The sequence below is a fragment of the Taurulus bubalis genome (assembly GCF_910589615.1).
Source record: "Taurulus bubalis genome assembly, chromosome: 16".
NCBI lineage: Eukaryota > Metazoa > Chordata > Actinopteri > Perciformes > Cottidae > Taurulus > Taurulus bubalis.
The window spans coordinates 11,551,644-11,572,417 of NC_136604.1; the positions used below are offsets into that span (position 1 = coordinate 11,551,644).

At 42.3% G+C, this 20,774-nt stretch overlaps 3 protein-coding genes across 7 annotated transcripts; 2 read left to right on the forward strand and 1 right to left on the reverse strand.

Annotated features, from left to right (window-relative positions):
* Nucleotides 1-25: 25 nt before the first annotated feature.
* On the reverse strand, nt 26-1,663 carry aunip (aurora kinase A and ninein interacting protein; the record flags this gene model as incomplete). The annotated part of the gene is made up of 3 exons (XM_079231754.1): nt 26-1,029; nt 1,221-1,377; nt 1,571-1,663. 3 exons carry the CDS (start codon nt 1,661-1,663, stop codon nt 26-28), a joined length of 1,254 nt encoding a protein of 417 aa, XP_079087880.1.
* Nucleotides 1,664-2,288: 625 nt separating this feature from the next.
* vps28 (VPS28 subunit of ESCRT-I) lies at nt 2,289-6,312 on the forward strand. 5 transcript variants are annotated; one of them, XM_079231776.1, is made up of 11 exons: nt 2,289-2,315; nt 3,210-3,264; nt 3,385-3,413; nt 3,593-3,630; nt 3,727-3,816; nt 3,916-4,021; nt 4,127-4,228; nt 4,414-4,467; nt 4,544-4,635; nt 5,344-5,395; nt 5,650-6,312. In XM_079231776.1, the coding sequence occupies exons 2-11, from the start codon at nt 3,234-3,236 to the stop codon at nt 5,704-5,706; spliced, it is 651 nt and encodes a 216-aa protein (XP_079087902.1). In that variant the 5' UTR covers nt 2,289-2,315; nt 3,210-3,233; the 3' UTR covers nt 5,707-6,312. The 5 variants fall into 5 exon arrangements, with proteins under 5 accessions (XP_079087902.1, XP_079087904.1, XP_079087900.1 ...); XM_079231778.1 differs by having other exon boundaries at nt 2,290-2,315; nt 3,900-4,021; nt 5,344-6,312; XM_079231774.1 differs by having other exon boundaries at nt 2,290-2,315; nt 5,344-6,312.
* Nucleotides 6,313-12,373: 6,061 nt separating this feature from the next.
* mapk15 (mitogen-activated protein kinase 15) lies at nt 12,374-20,350 on the forward strand (the record flags this gene model as incomplete). The annotated part of the gene is made up of 14 exons (XM_079232095.1): nt 12,374-12,457; nt 13,888-13,986; nt 14,285-14,314; nt 15,233-15,323; nt 15,758-15,888; nt 16,454-16,617; nt 16,813-16,952; nt 17,153-17,210; nt 17,914-18,051; nt 18,306-18,411; nt 18,546-18,855; nt 19,405-19,535; nt 19,698-19,853; nt 20,038-20,350. The coding sequence occupies 14 exons, from the start codon at nt 12,374-12,376 to the stop codon at nt 20,230-20,232; spliced, it is 1,833 nt and encodes a 610-aa protein (XP_079088221.1). The 3' UTR covers nt 20,233-20,350.
* Between the last annotated feature and the right edge of the window lie 424 nt (nt 20,351-20,774).

The window sequence follows — 20,774 nt, forward strand, 5'->3', positions numbered from 1 at the left end:
AACACAAGCGTTTCAAAGTATCCTTTCAGTGTTTGATGACCATATTTTCCTGAGAGTCTTGAGTAAAGAGCATCTCATCCTCCTCCTCCTCCACGAGAGATTTGTAAGCGCTCGTTCTCACCATCACAGAGCTTATGTTACTCTTATCTTTGAGGGGATTCCTAGCTTGCAGACCTCTGTGCGCAATCACCCGGAAACCTTCAGAGTCCTGTGTGAACAACATGGCCAGACTGTCCTCATCGACCTCTCTGCAGGACAGCTTTGGTGCTGTTTTTTTTAGGGGAGAGCTGCTTGGTTTGGTCCACTTGAACTGCGACTCAAGGCTCTGCTCTTTATCAGCCCTTTTCCACATGCACATTGGAGCATGTTTTTTAGGTGATGCAGTTTTTGGCTCTGTACATTTACAATCAGAAAGAAGTTCAATATGAGAGAGAGTGGAGTGCTTTCTTGGGGACATAATGGACAAAAACCTGCTGTTTTCTTTCTCTTGATCCGTTTGAGAAGAATGAAAATGTTTAAAGGATTTTTGAGTTGAGGTTCCACTTTCCACATTAATCTGAATCCCAAAGGCGTCCTCACTTTGTAGACTGTTAAGGAAAGTTGGCTCAGAGTCACTAACGTCCTTTGCTGAGGGGCTTTTTTGGGCTGTTTTTGTCGGGTAAAATTCACCTTCAGAATACTGGCTCCAGGTGAGCACTGGGTCCTGACTCCACGCCTGTGGAAGAGGTTGACTGTCACCTAGCAATAAGGAGGCTGCAATGAAGCTCCTCTTACTCCGTGGTGGATTTATCTCCTCTATTTGCTCTTCTGCTGCCTGCTCCTCACACAGTGCTGCTTCAGGCTCAGCCACATTGTCTCTTTTACACTCATGATTCACTCCAGGCTCAGTGTCAAACATTTCAAGTTTTCGTTTTGTCCCCGATACTACAGGATTGGGTGCAGTTAAGGAATGTGTGGCCGAGGTAGATGATGAAAAAGGCTGCACTGGATCCATGTTTGGCACTTCAGAAGAAGACATCTTATTGAGAACTTTAGGCAGAAGGTATTAAAAAAAAAAATGCATTATGTTAACGCAAACTAAATGGTTGTTTCAATGTATACATTCAGCAAGTCAATAGTTTACAGCAGCTTTATGAGCTCCTGACTGATTCAGCAAAATATGATAATCATCCTAAGAAAATGGCTTGACAACTCGATAGTAGCAGAGTTTTGCAACGTACCTCTGCCCTGAGGTGCAAAAAAGGTTGATATAGAGCTCTGTTTGGTCTTTGGCATCTCCATTTTGGTCTGGGTGAAATTGAGTGCCACAGCCAAACTGTATCCTCCGCCTCCAGTGAAAGGATTCAGTAGTTTAGAGATGGGACGGGCAAGTCGTTTCTAAAAAAAAAAATCAGACATGCAGAGTAAAATGTGATCATACAAGACACTCAAGTGCAAAAACTGAGGAAAGGCCTACTGTTAAGATGGTATTGTTATTCATATATTCTATGAACAAGTTATTAAATGTATTAATTCACTGCTTTATGGATAGGTTATAAAATAGCCATTCAGTCAGAATTTCAACAATTACCTGTTTAGCTTTTCCTTTCAGTTGCACAGTATCCAGCCAAACACCACATTCCTCTTGAGCAGAGGTCTGTTGCGCTGGTTTGGAGGTCTTCATCGTGGAAAGTGAAGGACAGATCTGTGATACATTAAATACAAATTCATATGTTTACGTATTTTACGTTATACGTTCGCTGCATGATTTATCAAAGGCGGTATTACATTTGCGTTATAGTTGTTCCGAAGACTATTCATACGTTACATTGAGATAATTCACCCACTGGACTGGTGTAGACCCCTTAGCCAACTTCACTAACAGTTAGCTAATTTAACGTTAGGTGGCATTTAATAATCACAGCTTTACTTAGATTCTCAATTTAACATTTAATATCATATTTGAACTGACCTACCTTTTACCGAAATGTTTCGGCTTTCCTTTGCGGTTCCTTAAACTCTATCAACTAGCATTAACGCTACCTTTTTGTTCAGACGTTTGACTCTGGCGCCTCGACGACGGGCTGCCACTGATGTTTGACTGAGTGAAAATAATTTGGTTCAGCCTTGAAATTCTTTCTTAACTGAAAAAAGTCTTCAAAATAGTTTTTTAACAGAGCATAATGATAATCTAACGTTACTTATGTGTATATGCAAGTAATAATCGCAAAAGATGTACATTTGTAGTTAGGCAGACTGGACACCTAATGTTTTGACGTATATGGGTCCTCACAGAAGGGTGTGTTTACGTCGACGTCACCGCAGTTTGCCGAAGGGTAAGTAGACTGTCTTTTAATTTCGTTTATTAAACACTGATATTAAAACCTTATGCGTGTGTTCTACCTGTTAGCACAATACTGGTCACTATTACAACCGTTAGTGTTCACAAACAGCTCCCTGTATGGCTCAGTTATTATAACTCGTGAAGGAAGTGCTATAGAGCTAGCATCGACAGCTAACTTCGGGCTAGCTAGTTCGGCAAAACAAGAAATCGTAAGCTTTCTGTAGCTGAAGGGTTTTCTTCACTTCTCCGTAAATCCGAAACGTCTTCGATTCCATAGTAAGCCTTTTAATCTTTTAACTTCTACCGCATGGTAACCGCCGGGTTTTAGGAGTAGGTTATTTTGAAAGCATTGCATTTCATATTTTATTATCAACGCGAAGGCCTAAAAACGGCGAATTCCGTTGACAGATGTCTAAAATTCTTCCCCGGTTCTTTCGTATGAGTGCTGTTGCGTTTATAAGATGTTTTTGTCTGTGTGTAATACGTTACAATTTACTCTGTGATGTTATGCGACAGGGCAGGTTCTTAGTCCCTTGTCGCACAAGTTAAAGTTAGCTCGTCGCCTTTAGAGAATGGTTGTTGTAATGACGAACCCGGATGAAATGAAAAGGAGCAAAGCAAAGAGTCGTGTGTAGCGATTCACTCAGAGTGATGACTGAATGAATATGTATATCCTCTGCGATAGCGTTAATCGAACTTTGGTCTTTGTAGGATATCATGAACGTGCATTGTAAATGTTTCTTTTGTAATGTTTGGAGTCTACAGTGCGGCACTTTATCTGTTAATCCAATTTTAATCCCAAAAAGAAGAGCATCTTCAACACCATTTTTGGCTTGGTCACAACTATCAGTCCATAATTGTACATTGTAACTTCAATCTTTTTCAGATCAAGTTTGGATATATCAGCGTCATGTTCCATGGGATACCAGTTACAGGAGGTGGTAAGCCTTTTGAATAAATCTAATGTATACAAATTAGGTATTCAAACTGTTCAATTATTCTCCTTTCAACAGTAAATTATAGTTAGTCACTCAAATCATGTTATCATTTTTGTCCCACAGTTCCGGCCAATAAGCCTGAGTTATATGAGGTAAATTCAAACATTTTCGATCCTCAAATTTAAGGCTTAGCCAACAGGATTTGTAATACAACTAAAAGAAACACAATCAGTAATGCAATTAAAATTATCTGGTTATTTCAATCAGAAATATGTAGCATTCCACTTGTTAGACATTGTAAAGCCCTTCAACATAAATCATGTATTTTCAGGAGGTGAAATTATACAAGAATGCAAGAGAACGAGAGAAGTAAGTGTGTGATACACATTATCAGCCTTATATGAACCCAGGAATTCATAATGTGGTTTGTGTTGTAACATCTCATGATCAACCCTTTTTCTGAAGGTATGACAACATGGCAGAGTTGTTTGCTGTTGTCAAGACCCTTCAGGCCCTGGAGAAGGCTTACATCAAAGACTGCGTCACACCGAATGAGTGAGTTATCCTTGAGTTTTGTTTAAAAGACTAACAAAAAATCCTCCTGTGACTTTAATTCAATATTTTTAATTAATGCGCAGGAGTTGTCTGTTTCAGGTACACTGCTTCCTGTTCCAGGCTGTTGGTTCAGTATAAGGCTGCTTTCAAACAGGTTCAGGGCTCCGATGTGGGCTCCATCGACGATTTCTGCAGGAAATACAGAGTGAGTTCTTTGTTTGTGAACATTTTCACAAATGAGCAATAAAAGTGTTCTACCAGTTAAAGCTTTTGTTAGTAAGGATGCTACTCTTGTCATTTTGTTTCCTAGCTCGACTGCCCACTAGCCATGGAAAGGATTAAGGAGGATCGGCCAATCACCATCAAGGATGACAAGGGGAACCTCAACCGTTGCATTGCGGATATAGTTTCTGTACGTACTCTTTCAAACCAACCAAATTAGCGGTCAGACAGTTTGAATATGGCAAAGACTGTGTGCCCTGTTTGTGTTGCCTACAGTAAAAAAAAAAAAAAAATCTTGTATATAGTTCTTGTTGGTGACTAAGGATGTTGAAAGTATGTGTAAGCACTGTCTCATTGTTCATCACTTTATTTCAGCTTTTCATCACTGTGATGGACAAGCTGAGACTGGAGATCAGGGCCATGGATGAGGTAAATAAAAAAGGGTCAAACTTAAATAATACAGACTTAGAACAACTGCTTAACAGATTCTTTTCTGTTGATCCAGATCCAGCCAGACCTGAGGGAATTGATGGAAACCATGAACAGAATGAGCAACATGCCTCCAGACTCGGAGGCTAAGGACAAAGTCAGCCTCTGGTTAGTTACACTGGGCCACCCAGTATATTGTTCAGCCGAGCAAGATGCTAAGCGCTACTTTAGTCACAGTACCCGCATGTACTTGCTAGATGAAGGTACTTTAGTTGGTGACTATTTCTTATGGGTAAATGCTGTGGTATAATAGTATGGCAAAAGCTGGGTTTAGAAGTTCACATCTGTATGTGTCCATGCTCAAACAATCTTGTTACCTTATTTCTTTTTTCATGTAATTCTAACTTTATTAAGAGGTAGTCGTGGTTAAATATATATATATATTTATTTATTTTTACGTAAAATGGTTCCGAGACTTGGCAGTCAGTTGACATTTCTAGAAATTTGTTAATTTATTTTATCCTTATGAGTGAGTCATGCAGCAGCATGTACTATTTATGTTAAAGCATCTTTTAAGTTGAGAAAAAGCTAATTTATGGCAAATTGACACTAGTAGGATTATGACTAGATTAATTAGTACCTAATTAATACCTACTAACTTCAACAGTAACTATACATTTATTATGGTAACCTTAGTGTTTTGCGCCATAGTATTACAAGTGCTTATATTTTGTATTATGAAAATCAAAAAATCTCCATGACTTCATTAAGTTTCTACACTGATCCTCAGTAGTGCTCAATATACGCCAGTCTGCAATAAATCGTAACAGTTTTGCCATAACTCATCAACCTTGATTTTATATTTTTTCTCACCAGGTTGACCACCCTCAGCAGCATGTCGGCCTCAGACGAGTTGGATGATAACCAGGTGCGCCAGATGCTGTTTGATCTTGAGTCGGCCTACAATGCCTTCAACCGCTTCCTACACTCCTCCTGAAGCATCCGTCTGAAATTCTGACTCTAATATCTATTAAGTTGAAAACAAAACACTTTCTCCCTCTGGTTATTGGCAGGGAGTGGCTTTATATCTGTACAGGTTCTCATATCAATCCAATTATTTCCTGTCATTTGATTCACATGTCCTTTATTCATGTTAACTATTTAAACTTCACCGCCTTGTAGACTCCACTGTCTGGTTCATCATGCTGCCTGCAGCCGTGCCCACCAGGGTCACTCTGATGTGAGACGCGCCATTGGCCTCTTTTCTATTTCAACTTGTGTGATAAATCTTTAACATTGGCTGTTTATTCTGCCTGTGACAGTTTACTTATAACTTTGTACTGTAATAATCCAAAAAGTTATTTCATACTTTGGTTTTGCAGTGCACAACAAAGAGGCGTGATACAATTATATTGGGCAAAGTCTGCATATGATAAGGTTGCAACAGTTTATTTGGGCCCTTAATTCTATTCCCTGCCATTTGGAGTTAAATTATGCTCCATTTAGTTATTCTATCACTTTAACAGCAGAATCCTGCAATAATGTCGATAGTAAATGCTGACAATGGAAAATGAATGCAACTGAAATTTAAGATTAAACTGCACTTCAAAATTATATTTAAACTTTGGTGGAAGGAGTTGTGTAAATTTCCAAGCCCTGTTTAGTTACATACCTAATACATCTTTTCTTTAGTGAGGCTTGGGTCACATGAAGTGGGTAACCGCAATGTGCAGCCACCCGAAGGGGGGGGGGGCAGATTTCCTTGTAAATAGTTGATTTTTAAATGATGTAACTTTTTAGAAATAAAGAATAATCTACCTCCAACTTTGTTTTGCAGGAGTATAATATTTGTTTAGTTGTGATTATTCCTCGCATCTTATTTGGACTGCCCTTTGTTTAATTGTCCAACTTTTGAAAGGACCAAAAAGGTTAATTTACTTTTGTTGCTGCAGCTCTCAATATAGCAACAACGTGAAGAAGTCAAGTGAATCTGCACCGTTGTCCAGATCCCTACATTTGTGGCATGCATCATTGAGGTCTGAGCAAGTCCTTATAAATATTTGCAAAGCCTCCATCGTTAGCGGCCTTGTAGGACAATCAGGTTTTAACGACAAAATCATTGCAATACACAACCAGCTAGCTGCCCCCCCCACAACATGACCCTCCCCCACTGCCAAGCCATTCACGCATCCTTCAGTTCCATCACTGAAATGGACCCCTCTATAGTCTGCAGCATGAAGACCTCCACCTGTGCCCTCGACCCCCTCCCTCTTAGTCAAGGCCTGCCTCCCCTCACTCATCACAAACAACTCCTCACTATCCTCATATCCTCCCCACTAAAGCTCGTTGCCATCACCCCGTGCTAAAAAAAAAACCACCTGATCTTGACCCAGACATCCCCAACTAATACCGGCCCATCTCCAGCCTCCCCTACCTCTCCAAAGTCCTTGAGAGCTGTTGCATCACAACTCAAGTCCCACCTCAATATCCACGAGTGGCCCACGGTGTCCCAAGGTTCCACGTTTGGCCCCCCTCTTCATTTACATCCTCCCCCTTGGACAAATCATCTGTCGTCAAGGTCTTGATGTCACCCCTTGATTATTGCAACAGCATCCTCTACGGCTCTCAAAATTAACAAACTTCAATATGTTCAGAACTCTGCCCGGTCCTACGCAACCGCCACTGGCGCCTGGTCAAATACAGGAATGACTTTAAAAATGTTACTTACCACCTACAAAGCCCTAAACAACCTGGCCTCTCCCTACCTTTCAGACCTCCTCCCCTTTACGCCTCGACCCTGGTCTTCAGCGTGCAAACACTCCTCTGAAGACCATCAGGACCAAGCGCCGGACATGGGGTGGCAGGACCTTCTCAGCTGCTGCACACCCCTCTGGAAGGCCCTCCCCATCCATCAGGCTCCCACATTATCATCCTTCAAGCAAGCCCTCAAAACACACCTCTTCAAACTCACCTTCACCTGCTAACTCCTGCTCCCTACATGACTCATGCCGTTGCAGTTTCTCCATTTTTTTTTTATTTTTTAAAAGCAACATTTGTTTGGCTTGCTCCATTGTTTTGTTCGTCTCAGTCCTATGTAAAGCATCTTTGAAAAGCGCTATATAAAAGTAGTATTGTTTCACTTTGGCACTGTTGCAGTTAGTCACGCAATGCCACCACTGTCAAGCGGAATAGGGGCAAGTCTCTTGGCAAAAGCACCCACTCATAATAGCCCAAAAGCCATCAAGACCCTGGAGCGACTATGTAAACAAAAGTTGAATTCCAAACAATGTAGTACAAGTGTATTTTATTTTTAGAGTGGATACATGCATAAAGTCAACAAAACCCATTTGTTGACGCCCAAGATATCTGAAATGAAAGTCAGAAAAAGTAACCCTTTATACCTCAAGTGCCAGTAAGCATACATTAGGGCAGAACAAATAAGGTTATCCATTACATTGGCAGGAACTGACTTACCCTTCAAGTGTAGCTTGAGCTCTTTACTGCTATAGTTGAAATGGGTCCCACTCATTCTAAAAATGAAAATCACAACACCATGAGTTAAGAAGCAATTTAGAAGTGAGCTACAAGGACATTTTACTGACATTGAAACCCAACCTGTGCTAGGTGTAGCCCACGTCTTGGCAGGAAGACGAGACCCACTGGGCTGAGGGTGGTAGCGAGGCTGCTGAGGCACCAGATGAGGCTGGCGGCGAAGCTGCTGGGGCTGGTGACGAAGCTGTGGCTTAGGCTGATGGGGCTGAGGCTCGGGCTGGTAGAGAGGCTGCGGTTTGCGCTGGTAGCGAGGCTGCTCAGGCACGGACTGAGGTTTGCGCTGGTAGCGAGGCTGCTCAGGCACGGACTGAGGTTTGCGCTGGTAGCGAGGCTGCTCAGGCACGGACTGAGGTTTGCGCTGGTAGCGAGGCTGCTCAGGCACGGACTGAGGTTTGCGCTGGTAGCGAGGCTGCTCAGGCACGGACTGAGGTTTGCGCTGGTAGCGAGGCTGCTCAGGCACGGACTGAGGTTTGCGCTGGTAGCGAGGCTGCTCAGGCACGGACTGAGGTTTGCGCTGGTAGCGAGGCTGCTCAGGCACGGACTGAGGTTTGCGCTGGTAGCGAGGCTGCTCAGGGACGGACTGAGGTTTGCGCTGGTAGCGAGGCTGCTCAGGGACGGACTGAGGTTTGCGCTGGTAGCGAGGCTGCTCAGGGACGGACTGAGGTTTGCGCTGGTAGCGAGGCTGCTCAGGGACGGACTGAGGTTTGGGCTGGTAGCGAGGCTGCTCAGGGACGGACTGAGGTTTGCGCTGGTAGCGAGGCTGCTCAGGGACGGACTGAGGTTTGCGCTGGTAGCGAGGCTGCTCAGGGACGGACTGAGGTTTGCGTTGGTAGCGAGGCTGCTCAGGGACGGACTGAGGTTTGGGCTGGTAGCGAGGCTGCTCAGGGACGGACTGAGGTTTGGGCTGGTAGCGAGGCTGCTCAGGGACGGACTGAGGTTTGGGCTGGTAGCGAGGCTGCTCAGGGACGGACTGAGGTTTGGGCTGGTAGCGAGGCTGCTCAGGGACGGACTGAGGTTTGGGCTGGTAGCGAGGCTGCTCAGGGACGGACTGAGGTTTGGGCTGGTAGCGAGGCTGCTCAGGGACGGACTGAGGTTTGGGCTGGTAGCGAGGCTGCTCAGGGACGGACTGAGGTTTGGGCTGGTAGCGAGGCTGCTCAGGGACGGACTGAGGTTTGGGCTGGTAGCGAGGCTGCTCAGGGACGGACTGAGGTTTGGGCTGGTAGCGAGGCTGCTCAGGGACGGACTGAGGTTTGGGCTGGTAGCGAGGCTGCTCAGGGACGGACTGAGGTTTGGGCTGGTAGCGAGGCTGCTCAGGGACGGACTGAGGTTTGGGCTGGTAGCGAGGCTGCTCAGGGACGGACTGAGGTTTGGGCTGGTAGCGAGGCTGCTCAGGGACGGACTGAGGTTTGGGCTGGTAGCGAGGCTGCTCAGGGACGGACTGAGGTTTGGGCTGGTAGCGAGGCTGCTCAGGGACGGACTGAGGTTTGGGCTGGTAGCGAGGCTGCTCAGGGACGGACTGAGGTTTGGGCTGGTAGCGAGGCTGCTCAGGGACGGACTGAGGTTTGGGCTGGTAGCGAGGCTGCTCAGGGACGGACTGAGGTTTGGGCTGGTAGCGAGGCTGCTCAGGGACGGACTGAGGTTTGGGCTGGTAGCGAGGCTGCTCGGGGACGGACTGAGGTTCGGGCTGGTAGCGAGGCTGCTCAGGGACGGACTGAGGTTTGGGCTGGTAGCGAGGCTGCTCAGGGACGGACTGAGGTTTGGGCTGGTAGCGAGGGACAGGCTGAGGTTTGGGCTGCGGCTGGTAGTGAGGCTGCTGGGGCACGGGGTGAGGTTTGGGCTGGTAGCGAGGCTGCTGGGGCACGGGGTGAGGTTTGGGCTGGTAGCGAGGCTGCTGGGGCAGAAGCCCAGATTTAGGCTGGGGCTCCGGTTGAGGCTTAGGCTGGTAGCCGGGGACCTGTGCTGGGGGCCGTTTGATGATGGTACCCTGGGGCTTGTAGCGTATGTCCCTAGCGTCAGGCTCAAAGCCAGGATCGGAAGCTGTCGATAAAGGATCACCAAACAAGATCAATCTTTTGAAAAAATAAAAAAAAATATTCATCCGTTTTGCAACCACTAGGTCAATGATTCAACTTATTGCAAGCTGTTCAATTTGCATTATAAGTGAAATTGTAGCCTGTATAGTCTTACATTTATAGCGTGCCTGAAGTTCTCCAATAAACAGCAGCCATAGCAACACCACACTAAAAAAAGAAAGCCATTTTCAAACAATCTTTTCAGTATTTTTTAAATTCTAAATGTATATTGTTGATCATAGAAAGCATCATTTTAAAGTTAGGCCTACCGTACTACAAGTCCCATAGCTTCAGTCAGCGATAAGATCAAATGCAAACTGAAAGGCCTCTATCTGACTTGCACTGCCCCCAACACGACCAACCGTCTGTTTTCCTTCCACAGAGGTGTAGTGGTAGAAAACCATTGGTGCGACTATTTTAAGTTGTGTAGACAGCAAATCACTGTCTCTGTTCCTAAAGAGTTGATTGAAAACAGGTGGTGGTAATGGGGCTGGGTTAATTGTGATACACAGGTGTTCTTCATTATTATAATACTGTCAATTACTCCCCATTGTTCAGCCTCCAATGCATTGCTGAAATGTCATGAAAATACATCATCCACAAATACATCATCCACTTTTTCAAGCCTGAGAGGCTGTTAATACAACTAAAAAAGTTATATAATTTTAGTCACTCTGAATGCATTTTTAACGGATAGTGGTAGGGGCTGGCCAAAAGCAAATATATTTTTGGCAAAATCAAAGATTGATGAAATAAGGAAAACTCTTTGCACTTTGCAACAATACTTTTCACAATATTCATTCATTGTTTAATTGACTCAAAAGGCCTTACACTCCTCAAATATTTAGGGGTTGTTTTAATTCCTTATTTGTGAAATAATAATAATTCTGCTGTTGATCAGTGTATTGGGTCAGTAAAAAAGGGCATCATTCCTTTTGTATTTGACTATTATTTTTGGGTGGGTTTGCTTTATGTTTTTCCTATTTTTCATGTGGTAAAGCGAACATATTTTTGGGGTCATGAAAATCCAGTGTAACACCAGAGATATTGTGTTAGTTGTTAACTCAATCTACATCTGCAGATCCATTTAGCCTATTGTAGGGAACATATGATAAAGATTGTCAAAGGTTTAGGCCATTTTGAAGGCCATTGAGATAAATCTTATGAAAAGGCCTCCACCTGTTGGGTAAAAGTTTTGCTTTCGTTTCCACCTAAAATCTCGTCTGCTCCACCCAAGTTTAGGAACCGGTAACAAACATGTTAAACAAGCAAATGCAGTGCTGTGTGTCCCAGTTAATGAATATGCTGCACTAAAAGGTGTGGTTTACATCATCATTCCACATGTTTTTGGTTTTACATCTTTGTCATGGATAGCGTCTGTGAATAGGCCAGTGACATTGGCACGATCTGCCCTGAAACTGGCACCTTGCTCCCTAAAGTGGTCAGACGGCCTGTTTCCTCTGTGAAGTTAAATGTGGTATTAGTGGGTTAGCCAGTGTTGATCACTGACAGAGTTGACTCGCCAATTATGTTTCTATTGGCTTGTGAGGACTGGTCCCTGTTTGCTGCAGCACTAAAACTAATAAAACATCCATCAAACAGCAAAGAGGAACTTCATATAATTTGGAACATTTTAAAGGAGGCCATAACAAAAGTATGAGTACAATTACAGAGGAGGTCTTGAACAACACCATGATGCCTATCAATAGATGTGTCCCAATGCAGTTGAAGCAGGAAGTGGTTGTGCTGCGGCTCCTTTAAGGATCGGGCATCAGCCTATTTGTTACCAGGACGACGAGTAATGACAAAACTCCGGCTGGACTGTTTGCAGTCAGCAGTTTGAGTGAGTGAGTGTGTGTGTGTGTGTCTGTGTGGACAAACAACCACTGAGTGTGCACAGTGCAGGTGAACAGAGTGTATTTTTCCAGTCACTAAATTGATTTAAAACGACCCAACTGCTTCTCGACGGACATGAATTGGACATTAGGCTAACGCTTCCGCGTCGCTACTTGCTGTATACTAACGCTAGGTCGCGTGCGTGTTACCAGATAAGACTCAAAACTACCGAAAGACTCGTCTTTTGCTTCCGTGCATTTTTTTTACTTTCAATTTGAAGCTACATTTCTGACGGACGTGGCTCCACAATTCAGTCATTTCTACCTACAGTTTTCATGTTTTTCCAGAAACTCAAGACCACTGATCTCTTTCAGAAATATTCAAAGGATATGGTGAAGATTTCTGATCAGAGGAGCGTACTAATTTAAAAAAAAGAGACAACAAACATGAGCAAAAAATCAACAAACGTGTCCGAGGTGGAGGACCACATTTCTCTGAAGTATGAAATCAAGAAGAGACTCGGAAAAGGGGTGAGTGACCTTTTGTCTCTTAATTTACTAGATTTCATGGAAATGGAAGCTAATTTATTCCCGGCTATACACTATAATCACAATAATAACAAAGCTCCTTACTGCCCCTTTGACATGAATCCCCATTTGCACACGTTTTGTTAGTCACTAAACAGTTTCAACGCTGTTTTGGCAAACGCCCTTCTTTATATCAATCTGTGCTCTATATCTGTACAATAATGTTGGCCACATCTTAAAGGCTAAAGTACAGGGGGGGTACTTTAGCCTTAAGATACATTCCAAAAATTAATCCAGACTTAAGGTCCTAAATACCAGTGTTGTAAGCAAGGCTTTATTTACTTTGGCAGGACAAACTCTTGCTTTGCAGATCAGCTGATGTGTGAGGACACTTGTTCCCTTTTTAAACCCCTTTTGTTTTTCTCTCCACTGTATGGTTGCCACAGGACTAAAAACAGCATGGTTTCCTTCCATGGACTGTCCACAGAGACTCACAAATTGCTGCTCTGTTTTGCAATGGCCAGGTGGTAACTCCCACGTAAACATGTCGTATTGGCTAACTAAACATACCTGAGGGCCTGTGACTCATGTTATACATCCGTTTAACCTGTTTACAGTAGACTGAGCAGTCATATGCAGTGATGATTTAGGGACAAACAGCATAATGAGCAGTTCTGTGCTAATTGGCTTTAAAGGATCATAAAGTGCTTTTACAGCAGAAAAAAAAGTTATATTATTCTGAATAAATCACTATCTTTTCTTTTGGAGCTGCAGTTTGACGGATACAAAAGCCACCTGATTCACACCAGGGCTGTGTGCTCTGATGCCCTGCCTCACTGCTGCCTATGTTATGCTTGACTTCACTGCCTTCATCAGCACCCTGACTCTCCCTTTCCCATTGGAGCTATCTTCCATTGAGGACGCGGAGGTCATGTCTTCACCTTTTCCAATAGGAATATGGTGCTCAGAAGTGCAGTTTGCATTTTGGGGGATTAAAAGTTTCACATACCGCGTTTTAAAAGACACATAATATCTTGATCCTTAGATCTGACGTGTCTTATGCAAAGAAAAAAAAGAAAAAAACGTTTAGACAATCTCTTGGGCATACAACTTTTTAAAATTAAGAAGAAAAAGATATAACAGTGGAATTAATTAAACATGGGGGAAAAGAATACTAAAAATTATTAGAAAATGTTGCTAAATTTTAGATATTTATCTGGAGATGGAGCAGCTGCATTGACTTATTACCTTAGTGTTTCTAAATTCCTGCTACAGCCCTGACACCAGTGTTTCCCCAATTTAGTGTTTTAAATGTTTGTGCCTGGTTGACATCCTGCAGTTAAAATGATATGAATACGCCACAGAATAAAAGCCCCGTATTGCATGGAGAAGAGGTGACCTGATGTGTTACCAGTATGTTGTATCTCTCTCAGGCTTATGGCATCGTATGGAAAGCAGTTGACAGACAGACGGGCGAGATTGTGGCTGTGAAGAAGATCTTTGATGCCTTCAGGAACAGGACAGATGCCCAGGTGTGTGCTTGATACTATACTTGTGCTGTAGGTGACAATGAAGGAAAGTAATTATTGTATCTGGTTAACTTTATTCTTAATGCAGCATACAAATTGTGTCGCAATCTTATTTTTTTTTTTCCCCTTTTCTGATTATTGTCTAGAAGTGTTTCCCAAATTAGCTCCCATGCCTGTTTTCAAAAGAAAGACGAGTTTGGCTAATGATTAAACAGACCTAGAGGCTTGTGTGTGCCTAGTTTATGGCTGTGTGTCGTTTTCAGATTTAATATCTTAATTGTAATTCTCTTTCCTTTTTCAGCGGACATTCAGGGAAATCATGTTCCTCCAGGTAACAATAATAGTTGTCTTTGAAGCAACTGACTGTCATACTATCATTCTCTAAAATTTAAATCCCAAAGACTGTTAGGTTAATAATCTCAGCCCCACTTCTCTTCATTTTGTTTCAATAATATCTGTCTTTGTCCAGTCTCTTTCATAATGTACAAAATATTGGGGACACTTCATGATAAACAGTGATTGTTGTGTCTGATATTACTGCTCCTTATTCCTTAGTCGGTAAATGAACTCCATTGCCAATTCCACAAAAACATGCCACCACAACAAAATGGAAATCCCTTTTATACTCTTTTTTTTTTTTTAATAAACACTTTTACAGGTAAATAGCTGCATTAGTTAATCGTCTGCTCCACTGATACAGTAGTTGTACCATGCCCCTCCTACTCTGGCACACACTGTTTATTTTTCCGTGACTGTTTCGTCACAGTTCATTGCTTTATTCACATGCTGGAAAGGTTTCTCAACCAATTTTGCAGCTGTTCAGTTAACTGTGTGAAAACCATTGAGCGACAGCACTGCTGGTACAGTGTGTTGAAAGTAACAAACTTAAACATTATTATTATTAGTAGTAGTAGTATTATCTTGAAGGAGATTGACAATGCAACAATGTCTAACCTGATTAACATGGCTTGTTATCAACATATTCCTGTTTAATTCCTAATCTGCTGACCTACATTTATGTGACCTTAAACTGTGCCTCTTCCCCCATATCAGCTATTGTCTTCATCCAGGGAAATTCCAGGGTTCTAATTGGGTTTATAGTGACGATTATGTAACCTCTGTTAACTTTCCCTACTGTTTAATCTTTACACAATACCTGCCAGTTATTATGGGTCAAACAACAGTAGCCAGAGCTCTGGCTTTCTATGTGTGTGGTTTCTGTTACTAAAAATCTAAATTCTGTTTTTAGGAGTTTGGAGATCATCTCAACATCGTTAAACTTCTAAATGTCGTCAGAGCTCAAAATGATAAAGACATATACCTCATCTTTGAATATATGGGTGAGTGTTTGGAGTTTTTTTGTACACAAACATAGCTTAAAAAACTTGTTAATCAGCTATGACACAACAGCATGGTGAAGAGTAAGGCTGCAGTGGTTCTTAACAGTTTAACTTGGCACTATGTCTATGTGAGGGTTTCTGCTTCATTTGGCTGGCTACACTGTCTTTACTGCTGAGTCCACAGATTGGCCTCCACTTCTCTGCAGTCTAATCCATGACTCTACACCAGCATCCATCCCAGACCTCCACTGTTTCTCTCTGGCATTTTTGTTTTCGGCACTTGGTTAAAATCATTGTAAAATTATGGAGGATCATGTGTTCAGCAGCTCTATGCCAAAATCACAAATAACTGATGACGATTTACGATTCCATCATTGGTAGATGTTACTGCAACGGTCATGTTATCTTAATAAAAGTGTTCTACTTTGTACCAGATACCGACCTGCATGCAGTGATAAAGAAAGGCACCCTGCTGAAGGACATCCACAAACGTTATGTGATGTACCAGCTCCTCAAAGCCATCAAATACCTGCATTCAGGGAATGTTATCCACAGGGACCAAAAGGTACACCAGATGGACAGTACTAAGCATTAGTCCATTATTTTGATTTAAAGAAATCTAACTTAAATACCAGCATTGTACTTGTACCTTCACAGTATCACATGTCAATGATGTCCTTTGTTTGTGGTTGCTCCTTACTTTCTCAATTAATGAAGTCATTGTTTTGTTTTTGATGTTTGAAAATAGTGAAAAGTAGTGCAAGTTGAGCTCTTCAAATTGCTTGCTTTGGTTGATCAACAGTCCAAAACCTATAGCTTTTCAGTCTGAAATCGGATGCTGATCTAAACCCAGAAAAGTGTTAATTGTATCAGTTCTCATGTAAATCTAAGCAACTTTGGAGAAAATACTGTTTAATGTAATTGCATTCACTATCACGGCTACACAAAACGACCTCTGATCCTAGAAACTAGAACTTCTTCCCCCCTCCTCTCCTATTCCACCTCTTTTCACTCTTTGTGAGATTTCTGTTTTTATACCTTGGTCAAGGTGCTCAATTTCTGTAGATAAGTGAAAACCAAACTATTATTTTTCCTGTGAAGAGTGTTTCTCTTGTCTGTGTTTCCCTCAGCCATCTAATGTACTGCTGGACACTGACTGTGTAGTCAAGCTGTGTGATTTTGGCTTGGCCAGATCCCTCAATCAGATCCAAGAAGACAGTGGGAATCCGGCACTGACTGAGTATGTGGCGACGCGGTGGTACCGAGCTCCTGAGATCCTGCTGGGATCCACTAGGTATCAACTTGGATGTGCATCTGTTTAGTCAGTATCTGTACCACGTCTTCTTGTGGTGCTTTTTCTTCCCAGCAGTTGATTTAACAATGATGAAAAAGTTGCCATTAACATTTTTTAATTCAAGCGACAGAATACTTCTGTGGAAAGTAAGTTGTGAGTGTTCCAAACTGTAAGAGGAGTACATCTTGTCCAAAGGTACACTAAAGGTGTGGACATGTGGAGCCTCGGCTGTATCCTGGGAGAGATGCTGCTGGGAAAAGCCTTGTTCCCCGGGACATCCACCATTAATCAAATAGAGAAGATCATGATGGCCATACCACACCCCAGCCCAGAAGGTAATTAACCCTTGTGTTGTCTTGGGGTCAAAATGACCCATCAACACACACACATACATATACACTCGTACACGGGTCATTTTGACCCCAAGACAACACAAGGGACTCCAGATTACATGAATGTAAACTCCTCACACTTTACTTGTAGTAATGGCCTGCATTAATCACTTTTAATAAGTAAAATGTGATTTAACTTTCAGATATTCTTGCAATCAAGTCTGAATATGGATCCGCTGTCATTCAAAGAATGTTACTGAAGTAAGTTGTTTTATGTTATGAAACTATCGTACATAGCACGTGTTAACAATGAATGAAAGAAGTTATTTGTGTATGTGTAGCCTACTTGTAAATATAAATAACCAACAATGCATCTGTTGAATTTCATGCGGTCAGCTCACATGGATTACTTTGTTAATGTGTAAATACAGAGTGTACACAGTTGCTGGTGCTTGGCCTCTTTCTGACCTCTTCAGTCCTGGCATTGAGCTAGTTTTGTGAGTGATAATAACAAATGTCCTCCACTGGGAAGACTGTTATCAGAGCCTGCAAGTGGAGGTGGGCCTGATTACAGTACATGATCAGAGAGCAGGAGCAGTAATTATTGTGGAGATGCAGTGACAAAGGGAAATCATGAACTGTAATGACAGCTTTAAAAGACCACCTTGTTGAAAAGGGAGTGTTGGAAATGCGCAATGCAGAGAATTATGCTTGCTATATGTCTGATCTTTGAACAGGATCGGATGTTTTGTAAACAGCAAATATCTGTCTGTACTTTAAAAGGAAAAGTATTGGTATTTATGTATTTACTCTCAAACTTAAATTTGGTCTGATACTTTCAATCTGATCTCTTGAAAGAAGTTCTCCAACCCAAAACTGTTGGTGGTCGTTTTAACTGTACAATGCAGAGGAAAACTAAATCTCTGAAGTACCCTTTAAACATCTCCCTTCCTTCCTTCACCAGACCGCAGGTGCCTTTTGAGGATCTTCTCCAGCCTTCTGCGCCTCCTGATGCTCTGGACCTGTTGAGAGGTTTGCTAGTTTTCAACCCAGACAAGCGGCTGACTGCTGAGCAAGCCCTCCAACACCTATATGTAGCTAGGTATTTTTTTTTTTAATCAATAATTCTAATTATTAATTGATTAGTAACTGTGGTTTCCCTAACAGCAACATGATTGTAGTGATGTCTTTTTATTCTGTTCTCTTTAGTGTTCTCAGGTGAACAGTAAAAAAAAATGTCCTCAGTATTTTTTGCTTCAAAGATTGAGTTTATAGACATCAATATTTTATAAATCATAGCACTTCATTACAATGAAGTGCTATGATTTATCCACAATTGTGTTTCTGTCTCTGGAGGTTTCATAATCCAGCCAAGGAGCCAGCTCTTAACTATGATGTCGTGCTAACAGTGGATGATGATGTACAATTATCAGTGGTTCAGTACCGCAACCAACTTTATGAGGTAAAAAAAAAAAGAATCCTAAATATTGGCAACATTGAATTCAATCTTTACTTTATTACTTAGCAGTGTATTGCATAAATAATGTTTTTGACCTGATCACACAGGTTAAACCTAATTGTCCTCTTTACTTGCAGATGATACTGGAGAGGAGAACTAATCAGGGTGGGCTAAGGCTGATTCAGCCAAAAGATGGAGGCTGTGTCCGTAGTACTGAGAATCCCAAAGTAAAGGATAAAGTAGAGAAGGGCGCAGTGGCAGCAGATGGGTACGAAGACCATGAGGGGAAAACACAACATGAAGAGACAAACCACGAGCCTTCACATACAGGAGTCACTAAACCTGGGCTTGTGGACGTGTCAACTCCTCTGGCTGTAGAGACAACGAGTCCATTATCTAGCCCTTGCTTGGGAAAACTCACATATAACCCCATCACACATGCCCCAAGTAGGTCTGAATGTAATACTTTTTGGTACTGATAAAAATATGTTTGTAACACAGAGAATACAAATTAAAAAAAGCCTGAATGTTCTGTATATTATCACAATATATACGTCTATAGAACATTTGAAGAGAATTGTTTATTGTGTGTTTTGTATCTTTTTTGGGGGGGGGTCAATGCTTCATTCAAAATAGGTTGGGAGGTGGAAAGAGTAATTGTGTGTGTGTGTGTGTGTGTGTGTGTGTGTGTGTGTGTGCGCGCAATTATTTGAGAGGCGCTGGATTATTTACACAATATTATCATATGTGTATTATCAACGTGGTATCAGTATTTCATTTTTAAATTGTCAATATTGTGTTTATTGTCAATACCAGTATACTGCTATACCCCTTGATATCAGTATATACACTTGGGTATTGTCTCAGCCCTGATTACCATGCCATTACAAATCTAAACTAAACAATACAGCAACATGTATTTTACATGCATCTCTCAAACACAGTATATATCCACAATCTCTCAGTTAGAAAACTAAAACTGTTTTCTCCATTCAGATGGTTTTGTTCGGAGTTCAGCTGGTCCTCCTCATAACTACCCCTCTGCTGCAGCCAGCAGGAAACTAATGGCACAGATGGGTAATGGAGATGTAACAACATCACCAACAGAGGGCGCCAACACTAGTGTAGTAAGCAACAGACTTCAGTACAATTCCTGTTCAGTTTCGTTTTCTACAGCTGTGATGTAATCTTGTTTCGTTTATTTGTACCTCTTTGCATTCTCTCTTACTCGTGATGTTATTGTGGCTCGGTCTGTAAGTTGCTCTGTCTCTTGTCCCTACCTTCACCAGTCCATGGACCAGATTCTCCAGCGTGGTCGCTCAGCCCCTGTGGCCCAACATAACCGCTCCTTCTCCTTGACCCTAAACCAAACCCACAACAACCTGCTGGTTCGCAAGGATGAGCCATCCCTGTCCTCTGGGCTATGCGTCACATCTGCACGCCTGGTTAGTATGCAAGATCTCAGGACATGTAGAATATAACTCAATGCCAGGAAGCAATTTCAGGCTGATGACATGCTTGAGACAATTGTGATTACAGATATGTATATGGACATTTTAAAGCTATGTGGCTTTGCTGAGATGGAAAGGCTGTCGTGACCTGTCTAACTTTGCTTTTCTTCCCATGCAGAACCAGCGCTCCAGCTCCCAGGTTCGAGAGGCTCAGCCACCGACACGATTCAGCAAGAAATTATTTCAGAATAACTGTAATGTGGCAGCTGCAGGCGACCCCCGAGCCAAACTTGGCAGCTATTCCCAGGCCTATGGTACCATCAACAAGACTGATCTAGACAATCTGCTTCGAAGCCGTCCTTACAACCAGTAATGGCTGTCATGTCAACCATAACAATGGGGTCCGAATGAACACACACAAGATTTGCCTTGCACAAGGATGATAGACACGAGGCAAGCTGACAAATAACATATCAAATTAAACTGTGAAGACTGTTACACCTCTTGTAGATTGTATTTATCTGTTGCTGTAGATTCACTCAACAGCAATTCTCAAAAGGCTTCATTACCAACCAGACCGAAACCCCAGACCTTCAGGGGCCCTGAAGGCCCATTTAAGGTGTGTCAGTTTGTGGTAATTCACAAACAACTGTTAGCACATTATCAGCTGAAATACAACATTCACATGCTGAATATTCTTTAATACGTTTGTGTTTTAACTAATTATCACTGGCAGGGCGTCAATAGAGGCTCACAAATACTTTTCGCCCCGGGGCCCACTGCAGGGTCAAACCAGACATGATTGTTCATGTTAATCTATGTTAAAGCACTATAGGGTATATATGTTATGCACATTAAGCCAGTTGGTGTGTGATGGACACAATCATTGTAAAATATGGAAATAGCTGTTTGAAT

Coding starts and splice junctions, on each gene's coding strand:
- vps28 (XM_079231774.1), top strand. CDS start 3,234: ATGTTCCATGGGATACCAGTTACAGGAGGTG. Junction 3,631..3,726: donor AATGCAAGAGAACGAGAGAA/GTAAGTGTGTGA, acceptor CTTTTTCTGAAG/GTATGACAACATGGCAGAGT. Junction 4,636..5,343: donor AAGGACAAAGTCAGCCTCTG/GTTAGTTACACT, acceptor TTTTCTCACCAG/GTTGACCACCCTCAGCAGCA.